Here is a 22,500-nt window from a genome sequence, read left to right as displayed (position 1 = left end):
AGGAGGTGCATTTCCTTCTTAAATCACTTGACCAAGAAAAGGCTGTGGGCCCAGACAAGTTGAGCCCAAGATTGTTGAGAAGATGTGCAGACCAGCTAGCAGCACCTCTAACTCGCATCTTTCAGCACTGCCTAGTACAGTGTAAATGGCCCTCTCCATGGAAAGAGGCAAATGTAGTCCCTGTTCACAAAAAGAAGAGCAGAGCAGAAATCAGCAACTACAGACCAGTGTCACTCCTGTCAATCACTGGTAAGATCCTTGAGACAATAATCTCAAGACAAATGACAGATTTTTTTGACTACCACTCACTACTTTGTGATCGTCAATATGGCTTCAGGAAAGGTTACTCTGCTGCTGATCTGTTGTTAAACCTCTCCACTAAGTGGCACCAGTCAATGGATGAATCCAAAGTCAGCTTTGTGGTAGCACTGGACATTGCTGGCGCTTTCAACCGGGTGTGGCACCAGGGCCTCTTAGCAAAACTTCAAGCACTGGGAATTGCAGGCTCTACGCTATGTCTCCTCAGTGATTACCTTCATGGTAGATCTCTAAATGTAGTCCTCAATGGAACGGAATCAGCAAGGCATCCTATTGGGGCAAGCGTTCCACAAGGGAGTGTGCTGGGTCCACTGTTATGGAATGTCTACTTCAACGACCTTCTTCATCTCGTCCCAGAATCACATGCATATGCAGACGACTGTACACTGACATTCACTTATCCAAGAGAAGAAATGCCAGCTGCTCTAAGCTACATCAATCACCAGCTGAGAGCTATATCAGCTTGGGGAAATAGATGGCAAGTAACATTTGCACCTGAGAACACGCAAATGATGATCGTCTCTAGGCACCATGATGGTAATGCTGGTGCAGTAGTAAGGATGAATGGGAGGATGTTGGCACCTGGAGAAGAAGTTGATATCCTTGGGGTGAAATTTGACTCCAAACTAACCATGAAGAACCATGTTGTAAATCTAGCAAACAAGGCAGCCAGGAAGCTTACAGCACTTCGCCGTATCTCGCATCTGCTTGACAGTAGGGGTTGCAAGATCCTGTACGAGGCACAAGTACGCTCACACCTTGAGTATGCTCCACTTTCTTGGTTTGCCTGTCCCCCCTCTCATCTGCGACTGCTTGACAGAGTAGAGAACAGAGCAAGACGTCTCATCTCTCGCCTGGACCCATCCTGGATAGATCTGTCATTTCAGCAGAGCCTTCAACATAGGAGGGATGTGGGTGGCCTTACTGTTATGTACAAGGCCAATATTGTCAAAATACCACACTTGGATCCACTTCGAGGACAGCGTGAAACAAGCTTTTATGCCACAAGACGGGCAGAAAGCAGCAACTTCACTCTGGCTGTACCCTTCTCCAGAACATCACTCCATCTGAGATCATACATACCCAGGATGACTCGAGTATGGAACACATTCGTACAGCATAATGATGTCAACGAGATAACGTCAGTTGATCAAATGAAAATGCTGGCCCACAGATGGCTCCAACTTCATCCTGTTCCCTACTTGTATGTCTCATAACAATAAAAATGCTTTCAAATGAGCTGATGTAGGTAACAGCTCTTAGCTTGCCAATAAAGTTAGGAATCCTTAACCTGTAAATAGCTGTCAATAAAGCTAGGGATCCTTAACCTTGTCAAACCCTGTGTAAAAAAAAAAAAAAAAAAAAAAAAGTGAGAGAGAGTGAGAGAGAGAGTGAGAGAGAGAGTGAGAGAGTGTGTGTGTGTGTGTGTGTGTGTGTGTGTGTGTGTGTGTGTGTGTGTGTGAGAGAGAGAGAGAGAGAGAGAGAGAGAGAGAGAGTGTGTGTGTGTGTGAGAGAGAGAGAGAGAGTGTGTGTGTGTGAGAGAGTGTGAGAGAAAGAGGGAGAGAGAGAGTGAGAGAGAGAATGTGTGAGTGAGTGTGTGTGTGAGTGATAGTGAGTGATAGTGAGAGATAGTGAGAGATCGTGAGAGATAGTGAGAGAGAGAGAGAGATAGTGAGTGAGTAGCTATTAGGTGAAATTAAGATCTTCATACACTGTCCCACTGAAACAGAGGTCTGCCCAAGCAGAAATGACTCCTGCAGGAAAGAAGGACTCTATGGAAGGAAAAGGTACTGCCCTCATGAGGTGGATTTTCATAGTAGATATGGCCCTTAAGCCCCTTCACTGTTGAAACCCCCTAAATTAAAAGTGCTGATCTTTCTTTCTTTCAACACACCGGCCGTATCCCACCAAGGTGGAGTGGCCCAAAAGGAAAAACGAAAGTTTCTTCTTTTACATTTAGTAATATATACAGGAGAAGAGGTTACTAGCCCCTTGCTCCTGGCATTTTAGTCGCCTCTTACAACACGCATGGCTTACGGAGGAAGAATTCTATTCCACTTCCCCATGGAGAAAAGAGGAAATAAACAAGAATAAGAAAGGGAGGTGGTAATTTCATGCACTGGCCAGGGAGGTATACCATCTTTTAGGAGTGAAGAAGAGCAGAATGTAAGTGTGGTGGAGGTACGTGAGGCATTACGTAGAATGAAAGGGGGTAAAGCAGCTGGAACTGATGGGATCATGACAGAAATGTTAAAAGCAGGGGGGGATATAGTGTTGGAGTGGTTGGTACTTTTGTTTAATAAATGTATGAAAGAGGGGAAGGTACCTAGGGATTGACGGAGAGCATGTATAGTCCCTTCATATAAAGGGAAAGGGGACAAAAGAGATTGTAAAAATTATAGAGGAATAAGTTTACTGAGTATACCAGGAAAAGTATACGGTAGGGTTATAATTGAAAGAATTAGAGGTAAGACAGAATGTAGAATTGCGGATGAACAAGGAGGCTTCAGAGTGGGTAGGGGATGTGTAGATCAAGTGTTTACATTGAAGCATATATGTGAACAGTATTTAGATAAAGGTAGGGAAGTTTTTATTGCATTTATGGATTTAGAAAAGGCATATGGAGAGAGGGGGTAAAGGAGGTTTTGTGGGCAAGGGGCTTGGACTTCCAGCAAGCGTGCGTGAGCGTGTTAGATAGGAGTGAATGGAGACGAATGGTACTTGGGACCTGACGATCTGTTGGAGTTTGAGCAGGGTAATATTTATTGAAGGGATTTAGGGAAACCGATTATTTTCATATAGTCGGACTTGAGTCCTGGAAATGGGAAGTACAATGCCTGCACTTTAAAGGAGGGGTTTGGGATATTGGCAGTTTGGAGGGATATGTTGTGTATCTTTATATGTGTATACTTCTAGACTGTTGTATTCTGAGCACCTCTGCAAAAACAGTGATAATGTGCGAGTGTGGTGAAAGTGTTGAATGATGATGAAAGTATTTTCTTTTTGGGGATTTTCTTTCGTTTTTTTGGGTCACCCTGCCTCGGTGGGAGACGGCCGACTTGTTGAAAAAAAAAAAAAAATATATATATATATATATATATATATATATATATATATATATATATATATATATATATATATATATATATATATAACAGTACACACTCATCTTGGACCCATTCTCTCTTGTCTAGGCTAAAATTTATTGCTCACAGTTTATCTGAGAAAGCTGAGCTCAAAATGTAGATCTGTGTGAGTAGTGCTGGCATCAATAACATAGGTCTACATAAGAGACTGTGAGGATTAAAGAGAGCCATCAGGAATGTTTTTTATTATTTTTTTTTTTTTTTTATTTTTTTTTTTTTTTTTTTATTTTTTTTTAACGTCGGCCATCTCTCACCGAGGCAGGGTGAGTCAAAAAGAAAGAAAATCCCCAAAATGAAAGGAAATACTTTCATCATCATTCAACACTTTCACCTCACTCATACATAATCACTGTCTTTGCAGAGGTGCTCAGATACAACAGTTTAGAAGTCCCTCCAAACTGCCAATATCCCAAACCCCTCCTTTAAAGCGCAGGCATTGTACTTCCCATTTTCAGGGCTCAAGTCCGGCTAACCGGTTTCCCTGAATCCCTTCGCAAAATATTACCCTGCTCTCACACCAACAGCTCGTCAGGTCCCAAAAACCATTCGACTCCATTCACTCATATCTAACATGCTCATTACGCTTGCTGGAAGTCCAAGCCCCTTGCCCACAAAACCTCCTTTACCCCTTCCCTTCAACCTTTTTGAGGACAACCTCTACCTTGCCTTCCTTCCCCTACAGATTTATATGCTCTCCAAGTTATTCTTTTGGTCCATTCTCTCTAAATGACCAAACCACCTCAACAACCCCTATTCAGTCCTCTGACTAATACATTTAGTAACCTCACACCTCCTCCTAATTTCCACACTCCAAATTCTCTGCATAATATTTACACCACACATTGCCCTTAGACAGGACATCTCCACTCCCCCCAGTCGCCTCCTCGCTGCGGCATTTACAACCCAAGCTTCACACCTATACAAGTGTGTTGGTACCACTATACTTTCATACATTCCCCTCTTTGCCTCCATGGATAATGTTTTTTGTCTCCACAGATACCTCAACGCACCACTCACCTTTTTTCCCTTCATCAATTCTGCGGTTAACCTCATCCTTCATAAACCCATCTGCTGACACATCAACTCCCAAATATCTGAAAACATTCACTTCTTCCATACTCCCTCTCTCCAAAGTGATATTCAATTTTTCTTTATCTAAATTGTTTGATACCCTCATCACCTTACTCTTATTCATGTTATAGTTTTAATTCTTTCTGAGACAATATATAGTAGTTCTTTTATTTTGGTATAAATGCTCTAAACATGCACTTTTTCTGCCACTATTATGGTAATGATTTAACAAAAATGAAGTACATAAGTATGAATGTAAAATATTACATGGCTTTACAGTAGATGTAACTTTTGCAACAATTATATTATGCCTTAGAGTATTCAATATTTGATATCTATATACACAAATCAGTTTTACAGGCTATGAGCTGTTATCTCTCCTCAGCTCATTTCAAAGCCCAGCCCTGTCTAAGGTATTCTACCACCCCCCAGAATCTGACCCTCACCAGTCGGCTAACACCCAGGTACTGCTAGGTGAGAAGGGGGAGCAGGTGTAAGGAAACATGTCAAACATTCCACCCCTACAGGGGATCGAATCACGGGCACTCAGCGTGTGAGCAGTGTGTGCTACCCTATGGTCTTGGCAGAAATATTTTTTCTTCTAAATTTAGTCATTTACCTATGTGTTGTATTTTTGTCAGTATCTGAATTAAAAGAATTATTAAGAATTACATTAGAATTTATTATTGTTTTGACAAATGCTTGAAAATAGTAAAAATTATAATGTAAATTTTTATTAAGCACATATGTCCCTTGCTGTTTGTGCTATAAAATTACATGTTATATTCTTCTAGGACAATCCTTGATGCAGTTTATCAGGCACGTGGCAGACCAGTACTTGAGCAGTGAACATCGGGAGGTACGCCTGGAAGGGGTGCAGACCTGCTGCCACCTCTTGCGACCAACCTTTGCAACTCTTGGGCGACGTATGTCACAGACTCAGACTCATATCATATTTAATATTGTGAGCAAAGTCTTGTGGGTTTGTGTTACAGACATGGGTAAGTGGATATTTTTATATACCCATTTTTTTTATTGTGAAAGTAACTAACAATTGCTTCAACGCATTTGTCAGACAAAGAAGTAAGTATAGGCACAGGAATTTGGTATTAGTGGTGAGGCTACTTTATTATGGTAATTATTATTATCTACCATTTTCAAATAAAAATATATTCAGTATTTTGTCTTGCACTGCTATTAGTGATAGAATTATTGTCGTATTTCACGGCTTATTAGACATTTTTTTCCATAAAATATCTCCAAGAACCACCCTGCGTCCTATAAACTGAAGGTCAGTGATGGGAGTTATAAGTTTGGTTTGTGGGGTGGGCTGTAGCTCTCCCAGTTATGTCTGATGCTGAGCCATTGAAACTAAAACAAGTCTTTTAAGCCACGTCTTATAAGCCACGAAATACGGTACTAGGAATTATTGGTAGACAGCAGCCACCCAGGGGGGTACTACTGTCCTGCCAAGTGAGTGTGAAATGAAAGCCTTTAATTGTTTTACATGATGGTAGGATTGCTGGTGTCTTTTGTCTGTCTCATAAATATGCAAGATTACAGGTACGTCTTGCTACTTCTACTTACACTTAGGTCACACTACACATGTACATGTTTATTTATACACACTCATCTGAGTTTTCTTTGATTTTATCTTAATAGTTCTTGGTCTTACTACTTTCCCCTTTATATCCATGGGGAAGTGGAATAAGAATCTTTCCTCCGTAAGCCATGCGTGTCATAAAAGTCAAAAAAATACCGGGAACAATGGGCTAGTAACCCCTTTTCCTGTAATTACTAAAAAGAATAGAAGAAAATTGTCAAAGTGGGAAGTCTGAATGTGCGTGGATGTTGTGCAAATGATAAGAAAGAGATGATTGTGGATGTTATGAATGAGAAGAAGCTGGATATCCTGGCTTTAAGTGAAACAAAGCTGAAGGGGGTGGGAGAGTTTCAGTGGAGAGGAATAAATGGGATTAGGCCAGGGGTTTCAAATAGAGTTAGAGCTAAAGGAGTAACAATAATGTTGAAGGATAAGTTATGGCAGGAAAAGAGGGACTATATATGTATTAATTCAAGGATTATGTGGAGTAAAATAAAGGTTGGATGTGAAAAGTGGGTTATAGTAAGCGTATATGCACCTGGAGAAGAGAGAAGTGTAGAGGAGAGAGAGAGATTTTGGGAAATGTTGAGTGAATGCGTGGGGAGTTTTGAACCAAGTATGAGAGTAATGGTGGTTGGGGATTTCAATGCTAAAGCGGGCAAAAATGTTGTGGAGGGAGTAGTAGGTAAATTTGGGGTGCCAGGGGTAAATGAAAATGGGGAGCCTTTAATTGAGCTATGTGTAGAAAGAGGTTTGGTAATAAGTAATACATATTTTATGAAGAAGAGGATAAATAAATATACAAGGTATGATATAGCACGTAATGAAAGTATAGTTTGTTAGATTATGTATTGGTGGATAAAAGGTTGATGGGTAGGCTCCAGGATGTACACGTTTATAGAGGGGCAACTGATATATCGAATCATTATTTAGTTGTAGCTACAGTTAGAGTAAGAGGTAGATGGGAAAAGAGGAAAATGGCAACAACAAGCAAGAGGGAGGTAAAAGTGTATAAACTAAGGGAGGAGGAAGTTCGGGTGAGATATAAGCAACTATTGGCAGAAAGGTGGGCTGGTGCAAGTATGAGTAGTGGGGGGGTTGAAGAGGGTTGGAATAGTTTTAGAAATGAAGTATTAGAATGTGGGGCAGAAGTTTGTGGTTATAGGAGAGTGGGTGCAGGAGGAAAGAGGAGTGATTGGTGGAATGATGAAGTAAAGGGTGTGATAAAAGAGAAAAAGTTAGCTTATGAGAGGTTTTTACAAAGCAGAAGCATTATAAGAAGAGTAGAGTATATGGAGAGTAAAAGAAAGGTAAAGAGAGCGGTGAGAGAGTGCAAAAGGGGAGCAGATGATAGAGTGGGAGAGGCACTGTCAAGAAATTTTAATGAAAATGAGAAAAAATTTTGGAGTGAGTTAAACAAGTTAAGAAAGCCTAGAGAATGAATGGATTTGTCAGTTAAAAACAGAGTAGGGGAGTAGTAGATGGGAGATGGAGGTTTTGAGTAGATGGCGAGAATATTTTGAGGAACTTCTAAATGTCGACGAAGAAAGGGAAGCGGTAATTTCATGCACTGGCCAGGGAGGTATACCATCTTTTAAGAGTGAAGAAGAACAGGATGTGAGTGTGGGGGAGGTGCATGAGGCATTACGTAGAGTGAAAGGGGGTAAAGCAGCTGGAACTGATGGGATCATGACAGAAATGTTAAAAGCAGGGGTGGATATAGTGTAGGAGTGGTTGGTATTTTTGTTTAATAAATTTATGAAAGTGGGAAAGGTATCTAGGGATTGGCGGAAAGCATGTATAGTCCCTTTATATAAAGGGAAGGGGGACAAAAGAAATTGTAAAAATTGTAGAGGAATAAGTTTACTGAGTATACCAGGAAAAGTGTATGGTATGGTTATAATTGAAAGAATTAGAGGTAAGACAGAATGTAGGATTGCGGATGAGCAAGGAGGCTTCAGAGTGGGTAGGGGATGTGTAAATCAAGTGTTTATATTGTAGCATATATGTGAATGGTATTTAGGTGGTAAGTTACTAAATGCTGTAAAGAGTTTTTATGAGGATAGTGAGGCTCAGGTTAGGGTGTGTAGAAGAGAGGGAGAATACTTCCTGGTAAAAGTAGGTCTTAGACAGGGATGTGTAATGTCACCATGGTTGTTTAATATATTTATAGATTGGGTTGTAAAAGAAGCAAATGCTAGGGTGTTTGGGAGAGGGGTGGGATTAAATTATGGGGAATCAAATACAAAATGGGAATTGACACAGTTGCTTTTTGCTGATGATACTGTGCTTATGGGAGATTCTAAAGAAAAATTGCTAAGGTTAGTGGATGAGTTTGGGAGTGTGTGTAAAGGTAGAAAGTTAAAAGTGAACATAGAAAAGAGCAAGGTGATGAGGGTATCAAATGATTTAGATAAAGAAAAATTGGATATCAAATTGGGGAGGAGGAGTATGGAAGTAGTGAATGTTTTCAGATACTTGGGAGTTGACGTGTTGGCGGATGGATTTATGAAGGATGAGGGTAATCATGGAATTGATGAGGGAAAAAAGGTGAGTGGTGCATTGAGGTATATGTGGAGACAAAAAAACGTTATCTATGGAGGGAAAGAAGGGAATGTATGAAAGTATAGTAGTACCAACACACTTATATGGGTGTGAAGCTTGGGTTGTGAATGCAGCAGCGAGGAGGCGGTTGGAGGCAGTGGAGATGTCCTGTCTAAGGGCAATGTGTGGTGTAAATATTATGCAGAAAATTCGGAGTGTGGAAATTAGGAGAAGGTGTGGAGCTAATAAAAGTATTAGTCAGAGGGCTGAAGAGGGATTGTTGAGGTGGTTTGGTCATTTAGAGAGAATGGATCAAAGTAGAATGACATGGAGAGCATTTAAATCTGTAGGGGAAGGAAGGCGGGGTAGGGGTCGTCCTCGAAAAGGTTGGAAGGAAGGGATAAGGGAGGTTTTGTGGGTGAGGGGCTTGGACTTCCAGCAGGTGTGCATGAGCGTGTTCGATAGGAGTGAATGGAGACGAATGGTAATTGGGACCTGACGATCTGTTGGAGTGTGAGCAGGGTAATATTTAGTGAAGGGATTCAGGGAAACCAGTTATTTTTATATAGCTGGACTTGAGTCCTGGAAATGGGAAGTACAATGCCTGCACTCTAAAGGAGGGGTTCGGGATATTAGCATTTTGGAGGGATGTGTTGTTTCTCTTTATACGTATATGCTTCTAAACTGCTGTGTTCTGAGGACCTCTGCAAAAACAGTGATTATGTGTTAGTGAGGTGAAAGTGTTGAATGATGATGAAAGTATTTTCTTTTTGGGATTTTCTTTCTTTTTGGGTCACCGTGCCATGGTGGGAGACGGCCAACTTATTAAAAAAAAATATATATAAAAATGAACTCCATGGGAAAGTTGAGAAGAATCCTTCTTCTGTAAGCCGTGTGTCGTAAGAGGCGAATAAAATGCTGGGATCATGGGGCTAGAAACTCCTTCTCCTGTATAAATTACTACGTGTAAAAAGAAGAATAACTTTACGTTTCTTTTTTTTTGGGCCACCCTGCCTTGGTGGGAGATACCTATTGTGTTAAAAAAAAAAATTAAATACATAGAGGATGTATGTGATAATGAACATGTTTGTGCCTAAATTAAACAGAGATATACAGTGGACCCCCGCTTAACGATCACTTCCCAATGCGACAAATTATGTAAGTGTATTTATGTAAGTGCGTTTGTACATGTATGTTTGGGGGTCTGAAATGGACTAATCTACTTCACAATATTCGTTATGGAAACAAATTCGGTCAGTACTGGCACCTGAACATACTTCTGGAATGAAAAAATATCGTTAACCGGGGGTCCACTGTATTAGTAAACTATAAGAGAATAGGCAAATGTGGATACATGAGTGATCACAAAGTTTATAATTGTAAAGATGTGGAACCAAACATACTTTTGAGAAATTTTGGAAATTAATTTATTGGAAGTCAAATCTTTTATTGTGAGATACTTGGGACTAAGAGTTTCTGGATTACTGATTTTTCTGGTTTAACAAAGCTGCCGTCTTAATCAGTTTAACATTTTTATTAACACCCTTTCTCACAAGAGTTTTGGATATTAATAAAGTTTTCTAGTGCTTTCTTTGCCCATTAACATATTTTATTGCTGGTCTATAACTTTTGTATCATTGGAGTTCATTTCTCAGAACTTGACATGGACATGTGTATCAGGTATTGTTAGTGTCACATAAATTAACATGACCTTGATGAGGGAATAAAAAGTTATATGGGTAAATTCACTGATGACAAAAAATAGGCTTACAAATAAATTCATAGGATGCTACTCTTGAATTTCAGAATGACTTAAATTGGCTAATGTAATGGTTGGAAAAGTGGCAGATGATATTCAACATGGAAAAGTACAGTTCTAATCCTGGGGAATGGAAATAATCCTAGCACTTCTAAACTAAATAATTTAAAGCTTGATCATGCAGAATATGAAAAAGACTTGGGAATGGAATTATGATAAATTGAAATTTGAGGCAAAGACCACAATGCATAAACATCTGTAATTAGGTTAACAGATTGGTTTGATTTATATGGAGAGGTTATAGTACAGGTCTATAAATCATAAGTCTAGGCCTAGGGAATTGGATCTGTGCTTCGGCTCCCTGAATTGAGCCTGAATACCTTCCATCCCCCCACATGGGCTGTATAATCCTATGGGTTTAGCGCTTCCCTGTGATTATAATAATATTAATAATATACATCATAAGTAAGGTCTCTCTTAACCCTTAAACTGTCCAAACATATACAGTGGACCCCCGCATAACGATTACCTCCGAATGCGACCAATTATGTAAGTGTATTTATGTAAGTGCGTTTGTACGTGTATGTTTGGGGGTCTGAAATGGACTAATCTACTTCACAATATTTCTTATGGGAACAAATTCGGTCAGTACTGGCACCCGAACATACTTCTGGAGTGAAAAAATATCGTTAACCGGGGGTCCACTGTATATACGTTCTCTCGTGTAGCGCCCCAAACGTGTGTATAAGTTTCCTTTGTCATTCATTCAACATTGGCACGATATGCCCGAGTCACCTAGACATGAGAGAATGGGTGTGCGCACTCAGTGTGCGCCATATGAAAAAAACTGGGGACTCCTGGGTACCACACGCTCTTTTTTCCTATTAAAAAAAAAAAAAATTTCTCAAAAAATTCAGGGCGCTGCGCGAGTGAACGTATATATACGTTTGGACCGTTTAAGGGTTAAATTATGCAACTTAGTTCTGGTCTCCAAACTACAGAATGGATATAAATGCATTAGAGAATTTACAGAGAAAGATGATAAAATTAGTCTGCCTAGTAGATGCAAGTAGGTCTACTGCTGTGCTTTTCTAGTCTCATATTCTTTTACAGTTATCTAATGTCAGAGTTAAAGCCTAATATTTCAAGTTAGCCTTTATTGGTTAGAAAATCTTCATTCTTGGTCTGTATCTAATTCACTTGTTTTGAAAAATATTCTGTATGTTTAAACTGCAGTGCATATTTATCAGTATTTTTTTGTGGTGGACTCAGTTATTTGCCATTTGTTGTATTCATTCATTCTTTATGATGTGGGTATTATCAGCATAAATTGATAATTTTATGGTTGCATTGTGATTGCCTTCTTTTCACATAAAATATGAAAGATGGAACAAATTCGTATTTGAAATCAGATTATTAAAATTTTCTTTCTTTAGATCCTGATGTTCGTCTGTGTGTTCTGGAGTCCCTGGATGAAAGTTTTGACAGGCATCTTGCTCAGCCAGAGAACCTTAATGCCCTAATATATGCCTTGAGTGATGAAGTATTTCAGATTCGTGAGCATGCAATATCCATATTGGGCCGTCTATCAGCAATCAACCCTGCCTATGTTCACCCATTGCTAAGAAAAGCATTGCTGAAGGTAAAGCTTTGTGTGACTTGAATTAATGTGTGTTTGTAATTACCTGTTTGAATTTGCAGGGGGTGACCTCCAGCTGTTGGTCTCACTTTGAACTTTTGACTGTTTGTGTGTTTGCATGCATGGTTTTGTTTTTTCAGTACATAAGTAGAGGAAAATCATCCGTAAGGTGAAGCTAGAAAGTGTGAAATAAATATTTTGTTTTCATCTGGGCTTGTGTGAGCATGTTAAATAGGAGTGAATGGGGGTAAGTGGTTTTTGTAATTTGCATGCTGTTTTAATGTGAGCAAAGTAACATTTATAAAGGAATCACAGGAAACCCAATTAGCCAGACTTAAGTTCTGGAGGTGAGAAGTATGGTTCCTGTACTCTGAAGGAGGTTTGGGGATCTTGCATTTCAGAGGGTCATCTGGCTGTGATGTGAGCATGCTTTTGGAAGGACAGTGATTGAATGATTGATGGTAATATTGTTTTTTCTTTTGTGGTTCAACATACTTAGTGGGAGACAGCTGGTGTGTAAAAAAAAAAAAGGATGTCTCTCCTGTTCTTGGAAGAATGACAAATGGAAAGAAGATATGATCACAACAAAACCAAATATGTAATGGAATGGGTAAAGTAGACAAAAGGATAAGTTTTCACCATGGAAGTATAATACAAACTGCACACTCATCCTAGCCACAGACACACCCCTAAACACTTCTTCAGCATTAGAGAAGTATAGAAGTGGATGCTGAATAATCCACACAGCATTAAAGTTTTTAATGTAATAATACCAGTAACAGTAATAATAAAGAAGTGGAATAATTTGGAGTGTGACACTTTGCAGGTCAACTCAAATAGGTAATTAAGGACACAGACATACCTAGACACTTAGACATTACAGTATAAAATTACTAGACCATTCTGTTTACATACTTTAAAAAATAAAATATTTGAAACATTTTCATGCATAATATTAAACCTTAATAGATGAAAATATTTCTAATATAGATATTTGTTTCAACAGATTCTAGATGAACTGGACTACAGTGGCATTGGACGTAATCGCGAGTTGAGTGCACACATGCTGGGACACTTAATAGGCAATGCCCCCAGATTTATGCGTCAGTTTGTTCAAGCAATCATGTCCGTCTTAGTTCCAAAGCTGAAGGACCAGGATCCAAATCCAGCCGTGACAATGTGTGTTCTTGTGGCTATTGGGGACTTAGCTCAGGTACTGTATAGCTACCATTTATACAACTAATCCACTGATTGAGAGATACATAATGTTTTGGTCAATCCTGGACTGTAATAGTTATGACTGATAATGGTCCGGGACAGGTTGAAATGTCATCTGAAGATTTTTTAGTAGTTCGGAGGGTCATTTGTGTGTGCGCTTCTGGCAAGACATCTGTTGAATGAGTGGTGGTGAATGTATTTCCTTTTTTTGGCTCACTACCTTGATAGTGAACAGCTGATGTAGTAAAAAGGTAAATGAAATAATTGAAGGTGATTTCTTAACTGAGATTAACTTTCAAATATAAAAGTACAGCATGGCAGAAATGTCCCAATAAAAGGTGATAGTTTGATATCACTACAGAATCATTTGTAAATATTGATCAGATCTAATAGGCACTATTGCTCTTAGGTTAGTGGTGGAGAGATGCAGAAGTGGTTGACAGAACTTATGCCCTTGCTTCTGGAAATGTTGGGTGATGGTACATCTGGATGGAAGCGGCGTGTGGCCCTGTGGACGTTAGGCCAGCTAGTGGAGAACACTGGCTATGTGGTTCACCCTTACACTCAACACCCGACCCTACTTGATGTTCTCCTTTCATTCCTCAAGACTGAGCAACAACCTGCAGTAAGGTGAACTGCTCTTCACTTGATGAAAGTGAATGATATGTTTTAAAATACATTTAACAGACCTCAGTTTAGCGAACTTCAGAAATACAGAACAAAATCCGCTGGTCAGTAAGTTTGGAAACTGGTCAAAGTTTTTTGGTTGCAGAATTATTCATTATTGTTAGTCTTTTCTCTATCTACCACAATTATCATTACTGACTACCCACTTCCCCCAATTAGTCTGTTAAATTGAGGGTTCACCATAGATTGATACTGTACAAAACATTTTTTTTTTTTTTAGTAAGAAAAAATTTGTTCCCCTTTCCCCAGCTCAAGACTGATATTTGTAATTGTGTGTAAATAACATTAGTCTACAGGGAAAATGCTTTGGAAATAAAACTAGTCATTCTCTACTAATTTTGAGGTCACAGAATATGGAAATGGTGGTTAAAGTTGCAACTTGGCTCTATTTATAAAAATATGGACTCAGGTTGGTTGCCTTAATGCTGGTGAAGGGCTCTTGATCCAAGTAATTGGATTAGAACCTTGGATCAAACCTGATTACAGTGGAACCCTGGTCTTCGTCATTAATCCGTTCCAGAAGGACGGTTGAAATCTGAAATGGACGAGAACCGAAGTAATATTTCCCATAAGAAATAACGTTAATCCAATTAATCCATTCCAGACACCCAAAAATATTAACAAAAACTAGATTTTATAGAGAATAACTATAGTTTTACATACAGAAAGCAATGAGAAATAAATATAAAGCACTAATTTTAATGGATAAATGAATATTTAAATCACTTTTAGCTTTATTGAAGAGACTTATTGGCACGTGGAAGATGGCGAGGAGAGGAGGAGGAGGAAAGGTTATTGTTTGAAAGGGGACTCTTCCCTCTATATGGACTTCAGGTATCAAAGTCCTGTCCGGGGTTACTTTCCTTCTTTGTCTTATTATAAACTGGCACTAGGACCAGCTTGAGAGTCAGTGGACCATGCAGACATGGCTTGCAACAGCTTTGTTAGGGTGATTTTTCTCCAACTCTTCCACATTCTAGCTACACGATATTTAATGAGGCCCAGAGCCATATTATTATCATCAGCATGCCATATTCACTGAGTTTAATTGTTTCTAACAACTACTTTTAGATACCATCATAAACAAACGGAGAAGTAATGAATAATTTATGCCAAGAATTGTAAACAAAAGCGTTACGTATTAAGGGCAAACGCAGATTCATACACTTTTTCTCTGATGCTGGACCAGAGAAAACGTAATGTTTTCCCTCTGCCTGGCTAGCACACCTCCATAGCATATAAACATTGCATGTTTATATGCTATGTAACATGTTTCTTATATAATTTTGAAGAAAATATCATAGATGGATTAATGAAAATGTCTATATTAACCTAAAATAAGACATATAACCCTTTCAGGGTCCAAGGCCCAAATCTGGAGTCGCGCACCAGTGTCCAAGAATTTTCAAAAAAAAAAAATTTGTTATTTTTTCTTATGAAATCGTAGAGAATCTTTTTGTGAAGGTAATAAAACAAAAAGTACGAAATTTGGTGGAAAATTGACGAAATTATGCTCTCGCGAATTTTGATGTGTCAGTGATATTTACGAATCGGCGATTTTGCCGACTTTGACTCCCATTTTAGGCCAATTACATTATTCCAGTCAACCAAATTCTTAGCTATTTCACTAGTATTACTTCTATTCTATCGATTGAGCACAAGAAATCGCCAAGTCAACTGTTTCAACTACAAAATAAAGTGATCGGAAATTGTTAATTTGGCCAATTTAACACAAAGTTCAAAATATTCCAATTTCAAAATAGGGTCCAGAATGAACAATGTAGGCATTCCTGGCACTAAACTAACATTTCCTCTGTTCATTAGTTATGTTTTGAGGCTTTACAAATAAATTCCATTTTGATTTTTTATTCACATAATGAATTTTTATTCACACCAAAAAATAGAAGATTTACTGTTATGCAATACTGTAATAATTGTATAAATATCATCACCATATTTGTGAATGTATATTAGACCCACCAGCTGATGTTTATTAGACGTGTGAGGTCGTTTGTTTACTCTTGAATATCGGCAAAAATTTAACATTTCTGCTACTTTGAGCTCAGTTTCAAGCCATTTCCAGTGCTAAAACCAATCAAAATTATCTCTATTTCTGTAATATGTCTTCCATTCTATCAAATGAGACCAAGAAATCGCAAATACAACTATAAAAAACATACGAAAAAACACTGCAAAGTTGCTGTTTTAATCGAAAAATCATGATTTCATTTTTTTTCTCTCATTATACACAGTGTGCTGCAGGATCTGTTTTATGTGGTGCACACATACCACATAGATGTATTCTCTCATATCTAGGCCCAAATGTACCACTCACAGTTTATCAGAGTGAGCTGAGCTCATGGCGTAGATCTACGGTTTGGACCCTGAACGTAAAGCCGTAGATCTACGGGACGGACCCTGAAAGGGTTAATGTGCCCAAGAGTTATTATTATTACTTATTCGTATCATGAACATATGAGCGGCCCAGGCAGCTGTGTATGGTACGGACAATTTCCGAGTAGATGTGTGAAATCCGGGGTAAAAATTCGACGAAAAAAGTGGTCGAAATCTGAACTGTATGACATTCGGACTGGATGAAAACCAGGGTTCCACTACTTCTATTCTCCAGGTTCAGTAAGACTTCTACAGGGTTAGTGCTTTCCAATGAATATAATCATAATAGGATATTCTACAAAATGAATACAGTGGAACCTCGGCTTACGAATTTAATCCATTCCGTGACCTCGTTCATATTCTGATTTGTTTGTATGCTGAGTCAATTTTCCTCGTTGAAATTAATTGAAATGACATTAATCCGTTTCAGCGGAATTCCTGCTCTTAGGAGGCACGACAAAATACTTCAGTATGATGCTAATATCAACTCTACAGCTTATTTATATATCACAATTAATCTAATTTCACCATCACTCAAGGAATGCACAACAGTTAAATCATTGTCAGTGTTCAGCATTTCTTCGATGTCAGCTTCCTGTAACTTCATTAGCACACAGTCGATGAGTGGAACAGTCTGCCTAGTATGGTTATTGAGGCTGAAACCTTGGGAAGTTTCAAATTTGTGTTGGATAAATACATGAGTGAGAAAGGTTGGATGTGAGTGGGACTTGCACATGAGTAAATAGAATTATCAATGCTTATTGCATGGGTAGCATTGAAAATTGAGTTGGGCAAATATTCTGTTATGGTTTGGATTGTGATGGACCTGCTTAGTATGGGCCAACAGGCCTGCTGCAGTGTATTATTAGTAGTACGTATGTATTATAATAATAATAATAATATTATTATTTTTATTATTATTATTATTATTAACCCTTAAACTGTCCAAACGTAGATCTACATTTGCAAGTGTAGCGCTCCAAACATAGATCAACATTTTTTTTCATGCCTTCAAATTTGCCACAATAGGCTTGAGTCACCTAGACATGAAAGAATGGGTCTGTGCACTCAGTGTGTGCACTATTAAAAAATCTGGGAGCACCAGTTCAATTGAGCGCCAGCTAGAGCAAATAGCGTGGCAAACACCAGGGATTCACTGATGCCATGTTGCATTAACACTCCCATTTTAAGAGGAAAGTAAAAATATGTTAGATAAATACATGAGTGAGTGTGGGTGGGTGTGAGTTGGACCTGACTAGCTTGTGCTACTAGGTCTGATGTCATGCTCCTTCCTTCAGTGGGTGTGACTTGACTAGATGGGTCATTGGTCTAAGCCGGGGGGGAGGGGAGGGTGACATGTACCTGCCTTGCATGGGCCAGTAGGCCTGCTGCAGTGTTCCTTCTTTCTTATGTATTTGGCAGGCTGGCCGGCTGGCTTGCTTTGGCTATCTCTGGCTTTCTGTCTATATCTCTGTCTATCTATATTTGTCTCACATGTACACGTAAGTACAGTTATTATACATAGTGTAAATTACCTAGGATATTCCAAAATATTCCAGGCAAAGGTAGACAGATAGATAGATATTTAGACAGACAGACAGACAGATAGAGACATGTTTGTGTGTATCAGTGAAAACAAATAAAGCCAGGGTTCCCCCAAGCACCCATTTATCAAATGTCACTGAGCTGATAACAGATAAGTATAACACAATTCTTCAAGAGTGTGATATACTCCAGGCAGACAGAAAGACAGATAAGCAAAGACAGACAGACAGACAGGCAGGCACATAGATAGACAGGCAGACAGACAGACAGACAGATAAATGGACAGAGAGCCAAGACATGTTTGTAACAGTGACAACAAATACAGCGAGGGTTAGCTGGAGCAGTGGGCATTTATCAAATGTCACTGGGCTGTCAACAGTATAGGGATGCCTTTCATTACAACATGCTTCAAGGTATATGCCAGGGTATCTAAAACATTGCTGGGACCTATAAATACTTTGTATATATTTCTAGACAATAGTAAATAACCCAGGCAGGTGTAAATGTTCACCTGTCACTGTGATTGTGACTATTTGAGCACTATTTCAGTACCTAATATTAGTGTCAGAACAAAGATTGATTATGAAATTACAAGAACTATTATAAATTGTAATTATCAGAACATAAAAAATATATAAATTAAAAAGGAGAAAAAAAAGGTATATCGGCAACACTTCTGCAAGTGGTAGGAGTTGATGTTGCCGTCAGGTGAGCAGCATCCAGAGCCAACTTCACGGTCTTATATCTTGGTAAGTACTGACCCTAAAATTTTTTTTTAATCCTCTAATATGTAGAAAAATGTGCTCTTCATTTTAAAAGAATTTTTTTTTTTTTTTTTTTTTTTTTTTTTTTTTTTTTTTTTTTTTCAAAATATTTGGAGCGCCACGCAAGTGAACCTAGATCTACGTTTGGACAGTTTAAGGGTTAATTTAGGGAAGTGGAGCACAGATCCAATTCCCTTGATCAAGAGCCCCTCACCAAGGAACCTCCCTTGAGGGGGAAGTTCACATCTTGAAATTTTGTTCGTATCCAGAAGCAAAAAATTGATCGAGTGACTTCGTATCCTGAAAAATTTGCATGGTGGGACATTCATAAGCCGAGGTTCCACTGTAAATGCTTGGCTTCATGTTGTCTTGTAATTAAATTTGAAACTACAGTATTCACAACTACCTATGAGTTTTGCTCCATGCAGAAAAGAATATGAAAGCTGATGTGAGATTGCCTGTTTTTGTAATTTGATTTAATATTTTACAGGCGTGAAACTATTTGTGTGCTAGGTCTATTAGGAGCACTGGATCCCTACAAGCATAAGATGAATGTTGGTATGATCAAGATTCAGGAGGACACTGGTGTTGCTGTCATATCCATTACTGAAGCAAAGAATGATGACCTCACTGCTGGTAATATTTTTCACTTTTAATAATTTAGATTAATTGGATCTTTTTATATATTTTTTTGCATTCCATTATATTTTATCCTCTTCATTTTATTATTTTTTTTATTATCACACTGGCCGATTCCCACCAAGGCAGGGTGGCCCGAAAACGAAAAACTTTCATCATTCGCTCCATCACTATCTTGCCAGAAGGGTGCTTTACACTACAGTTTTTAAACTGCAACATTAACACCCCTCCTTCAGAGTGCAGGCACTGTACTTCCCATCTCCAGGACTCAAGTCCGGCCTGCCGGTTTTCCTGAATCCCTTCATAAATGTTACTTTGCTCACACTCCAACAGCACGTCAAGTATTAAAAACCATTTGTCTCCATTCACTCCTACCAAACACGCTCACGCATGCCTGCTGGAAGTCCAAGCCCCTCGCACACAAAACCTCCTTTACCCCCTCCCTCCAACCTTTCCTAGGCCGACCCCTACCCCGCCTTCCTTCCACTACAGACTGATACACTCTTGAAGTTATTCTGTTTCGCTCCATTCTCTCCACATGTCCGAACCACCTCAACAACCCTTCCTCAGCCCTCTGGACAACAGTTTTGGTAATCCCGCACCTCCTCCTAACTTCCAAACTACGAATTCTCTGCATTATATTCACACCACACATTGCTCTCAGACATGACATCTCCACTGCCTCCAGCCTTCTCCTCGCTGCAACATCCATCACCCATGCTTCACACCCATATAAGAGCGTTGGTAAAACTATACTCTCATACATTCCCCTCTTTGCCTCCAAGGACAAAGTTCTTTGTCTCCACAGACTCCTATGTGCACCACTCACCCTTTTCCCCTCATCAATTCTATGATTCACCTCATCTTTCATAGACCCATCTGCTGACATGTCCACTCCCAAATATCTGAATACATTCACCTCCTCCATACTCTCTCCCTCCAATCTGATATCCAATCTTTCATCACCTAATTTTTTTGTTATCCTCATAACCTTACTCTTTCCTGTATTCACTTTCAATTTTCTTCTTTTGCACACCCTACCAAATTCATCCACCAATCTCTGCAACTTCTCTTCAGAATCTCCCAAGAGCACAGTGTCATCAGCAAAGAGCAACTGTGACAACTCCCACTTTATGTGCGATTCTTTATGTTTTAACTCCACGCCTCTTGCCAAGACCCTCGCATTTACTTCTCTTACAACCCCATCTATAAATATATTAAACAACCACGGTGACATCACACATCCTTGTCTAAGGCCTACTTTTACTGGGAAATAATTTCCCTCTTTCCTACATACTCTAACTTGAGCCTCACTATCCTCGTAAAAACTCTTCACTGCTTTCAGTAACCTACCTCCTACACCATACACCTGCAACATCTGCCACATTGCCCCCCTATCCACCCTGTCATACGCCTTTTCCAAATCCATAAATGCCACAAAGACCTCTTTAGCCTTATCTAAATACTGTTCACTTATATGTTTCACTGTAAACACCTGGTCCACACATCCCTTACCTTTTCTAAAGCCTCCTTGTTCATCTGCTATCCTATTCTCCGTCTTACTCTTAATTCTTTCAATAATAACTCTACCATACACTTTGCCAGGTATACTCAACAGACTTATCCCCCTATAATTTTTGCACTCTCTTTTATCCCCTTTGCCTTTATACAAAGGAACTATGCATGCTCTCTGCCAATCCCTAGGTACCTTACCCTCTTCCATACATTTATTAAATAATTGCACCAACCACTCCAAAACTATATCCCCACCTGCTTTTAACATTTCTATCTTTATCCCATCAATCCCGGCTGCCTTACCCCCTTTCATTTTACCTACTGCCTCACGAACTTCCCCCACACTCACAACTGGCTCTTCCTCACTCCTACAAGATGTTATTCCTCCTTGCCCTATACACGAAATCACAGCTTCCCTATCTTCATCAACATTTAACAATTCCTCAAAATATTCCCTCCATCTTCCCAATACCTCTAACTCTCCATTTAATAACTCTCCTCTCCTATTTTTAACTGACAAATCCATTTGTTCTCTAGGCTTTCTTAACTTGTTAATCTCACTCCAAAACTTTTTCTTATTTTCAACAAAATTTGTTGATAACATCTCACCCACTCTCTCATTTGCTCTCTTTTTACATTGCTTCACCACTCTCTTAACCTCTCTCTTTTTCTCCATATACTCTTCCCTCCTTGCATCACTTCTACTTTGTAAAAGCTTCTCATATGCTAACTTTTTCTCCTTTACTACTCTCTTCACATCATCGTTCCACCAATTGCTCCTCTTCCCTCCCGCACCCACTTTCCTGTAACCACAAACTTCTGCTGAACACTCTAACACTTCATTTTTAAACCTACCCCATACCTCTTCGACCCCATTGCCTATGCTCTCATTAGCCCATCTATCCTCCAATAGCTGTTTATATCTTACCCTAACTGCCTCCTCTTTTAGTTTATAAACCTTCACCTCTCTCTTCCCTGATGCTTCTATTCTCCTTGTATCCCATCTACCTTTTACTCTCAGTGTAGCTACAACTAGAAAGTGATCTGATATATCTGTGGCCCCTCTATAAACATGTACATCCTGAAGTCTACTTAACAGTCTTTTATCTACCAATACATAATCCAACAAACTACTGTCATTTCGCCCTACATCATATCTTGTATACTTATTTATCCTCTTTTTCTTAAAATATGTATTACCTATAACTAAACCCCTTTCTATACAAAGTTCAATCAAAGGGCTCCCATTATCATTTACACCTGGCACCCCAAACTTACCTACCACACCCTCTCTAAAAGTTTCTCCTACTTTAGCATTCAGGTCCCCTACCACAATTACTCTCTCACTTGGTTCAAAGGCTCCTATACATTCACTTAACATCTCCCAAAATCTCTCTCTCTCCTCTGCATTCCTCTCTTCTCCAGGTGCATACACGCTTATTATGACCCACTTCTCGCATCCAACCTTTACTTTAATCCACATAATTCTTGAATTTACACATTCATATTCTCATTTCTCCTTCCATAACTGATCATTCAACATTACTGCTACCCCTTCCTTTGCTCTAACTCTCTCAGATACTCCAGATTTAATCCCATTTATTTCCCCCCACCGAAAATTCCCTACCCCCTTCAGCTTTGTTTCGCTTAGGGCCAGG

At 39.1% G+C, this 22,500-nt stretch overlaps 1 protein-coding gene across 2 annotated transcripts in view; it reads left to right on the top strand.

The window, feature by feature from the left end:
• mTor (serine/threonine-protein kinase Tor) overlaps window positions 1-22,500 on the top strand; it is a 141,750-nt gene that overhangs the window by 62,278 nt on the left and 56,972 nt on the right. For both annotated transcript variants that reach the window (XM_070100585.1, XM_070100591.1), the window contains 5 exons: window positions 5,330-5,536; window positions 11,878-12,083; window positions 13,087-13,293; window positions 13,708-13,928; window positions 19,179-19,324. In XM_070100585.1, coding sequence (XP_069956686.1) covers window positions 5,330-5,536; window positions 11,878-12,083; window positions 13,087-13,293; window positions 13,708-13,928; window positions 19,179-19,324 — 987 coding nt within the window. The remainder of the gene's footprint in view (window positions 1-5,329; window positions 5,537-11,877; window positions 12,084-13,086; window positions 13,294-13,707; window positions 13,929-19,178; window positions 19,325-22,500) is intronic.

This window comes from Cherax quadricarinatus, chromosome 5, assembly GCF_038502225.1.
Source record: "Cherax quadricarinatus isolate ZL_2023a chromosome 5, ASM3850222v1, whole genome shotgun sequence".
NCBI lineage: Eukaryota > Metazoa > Arthropoda > Malacostraca > Decapoda > Parastacidae > Cherax > Cherax quadricarinatus.
Note: the sequence above shows the minus strand (reverse complement) of the source record. Positions and strands in the feature narration are given on the sequence as shown.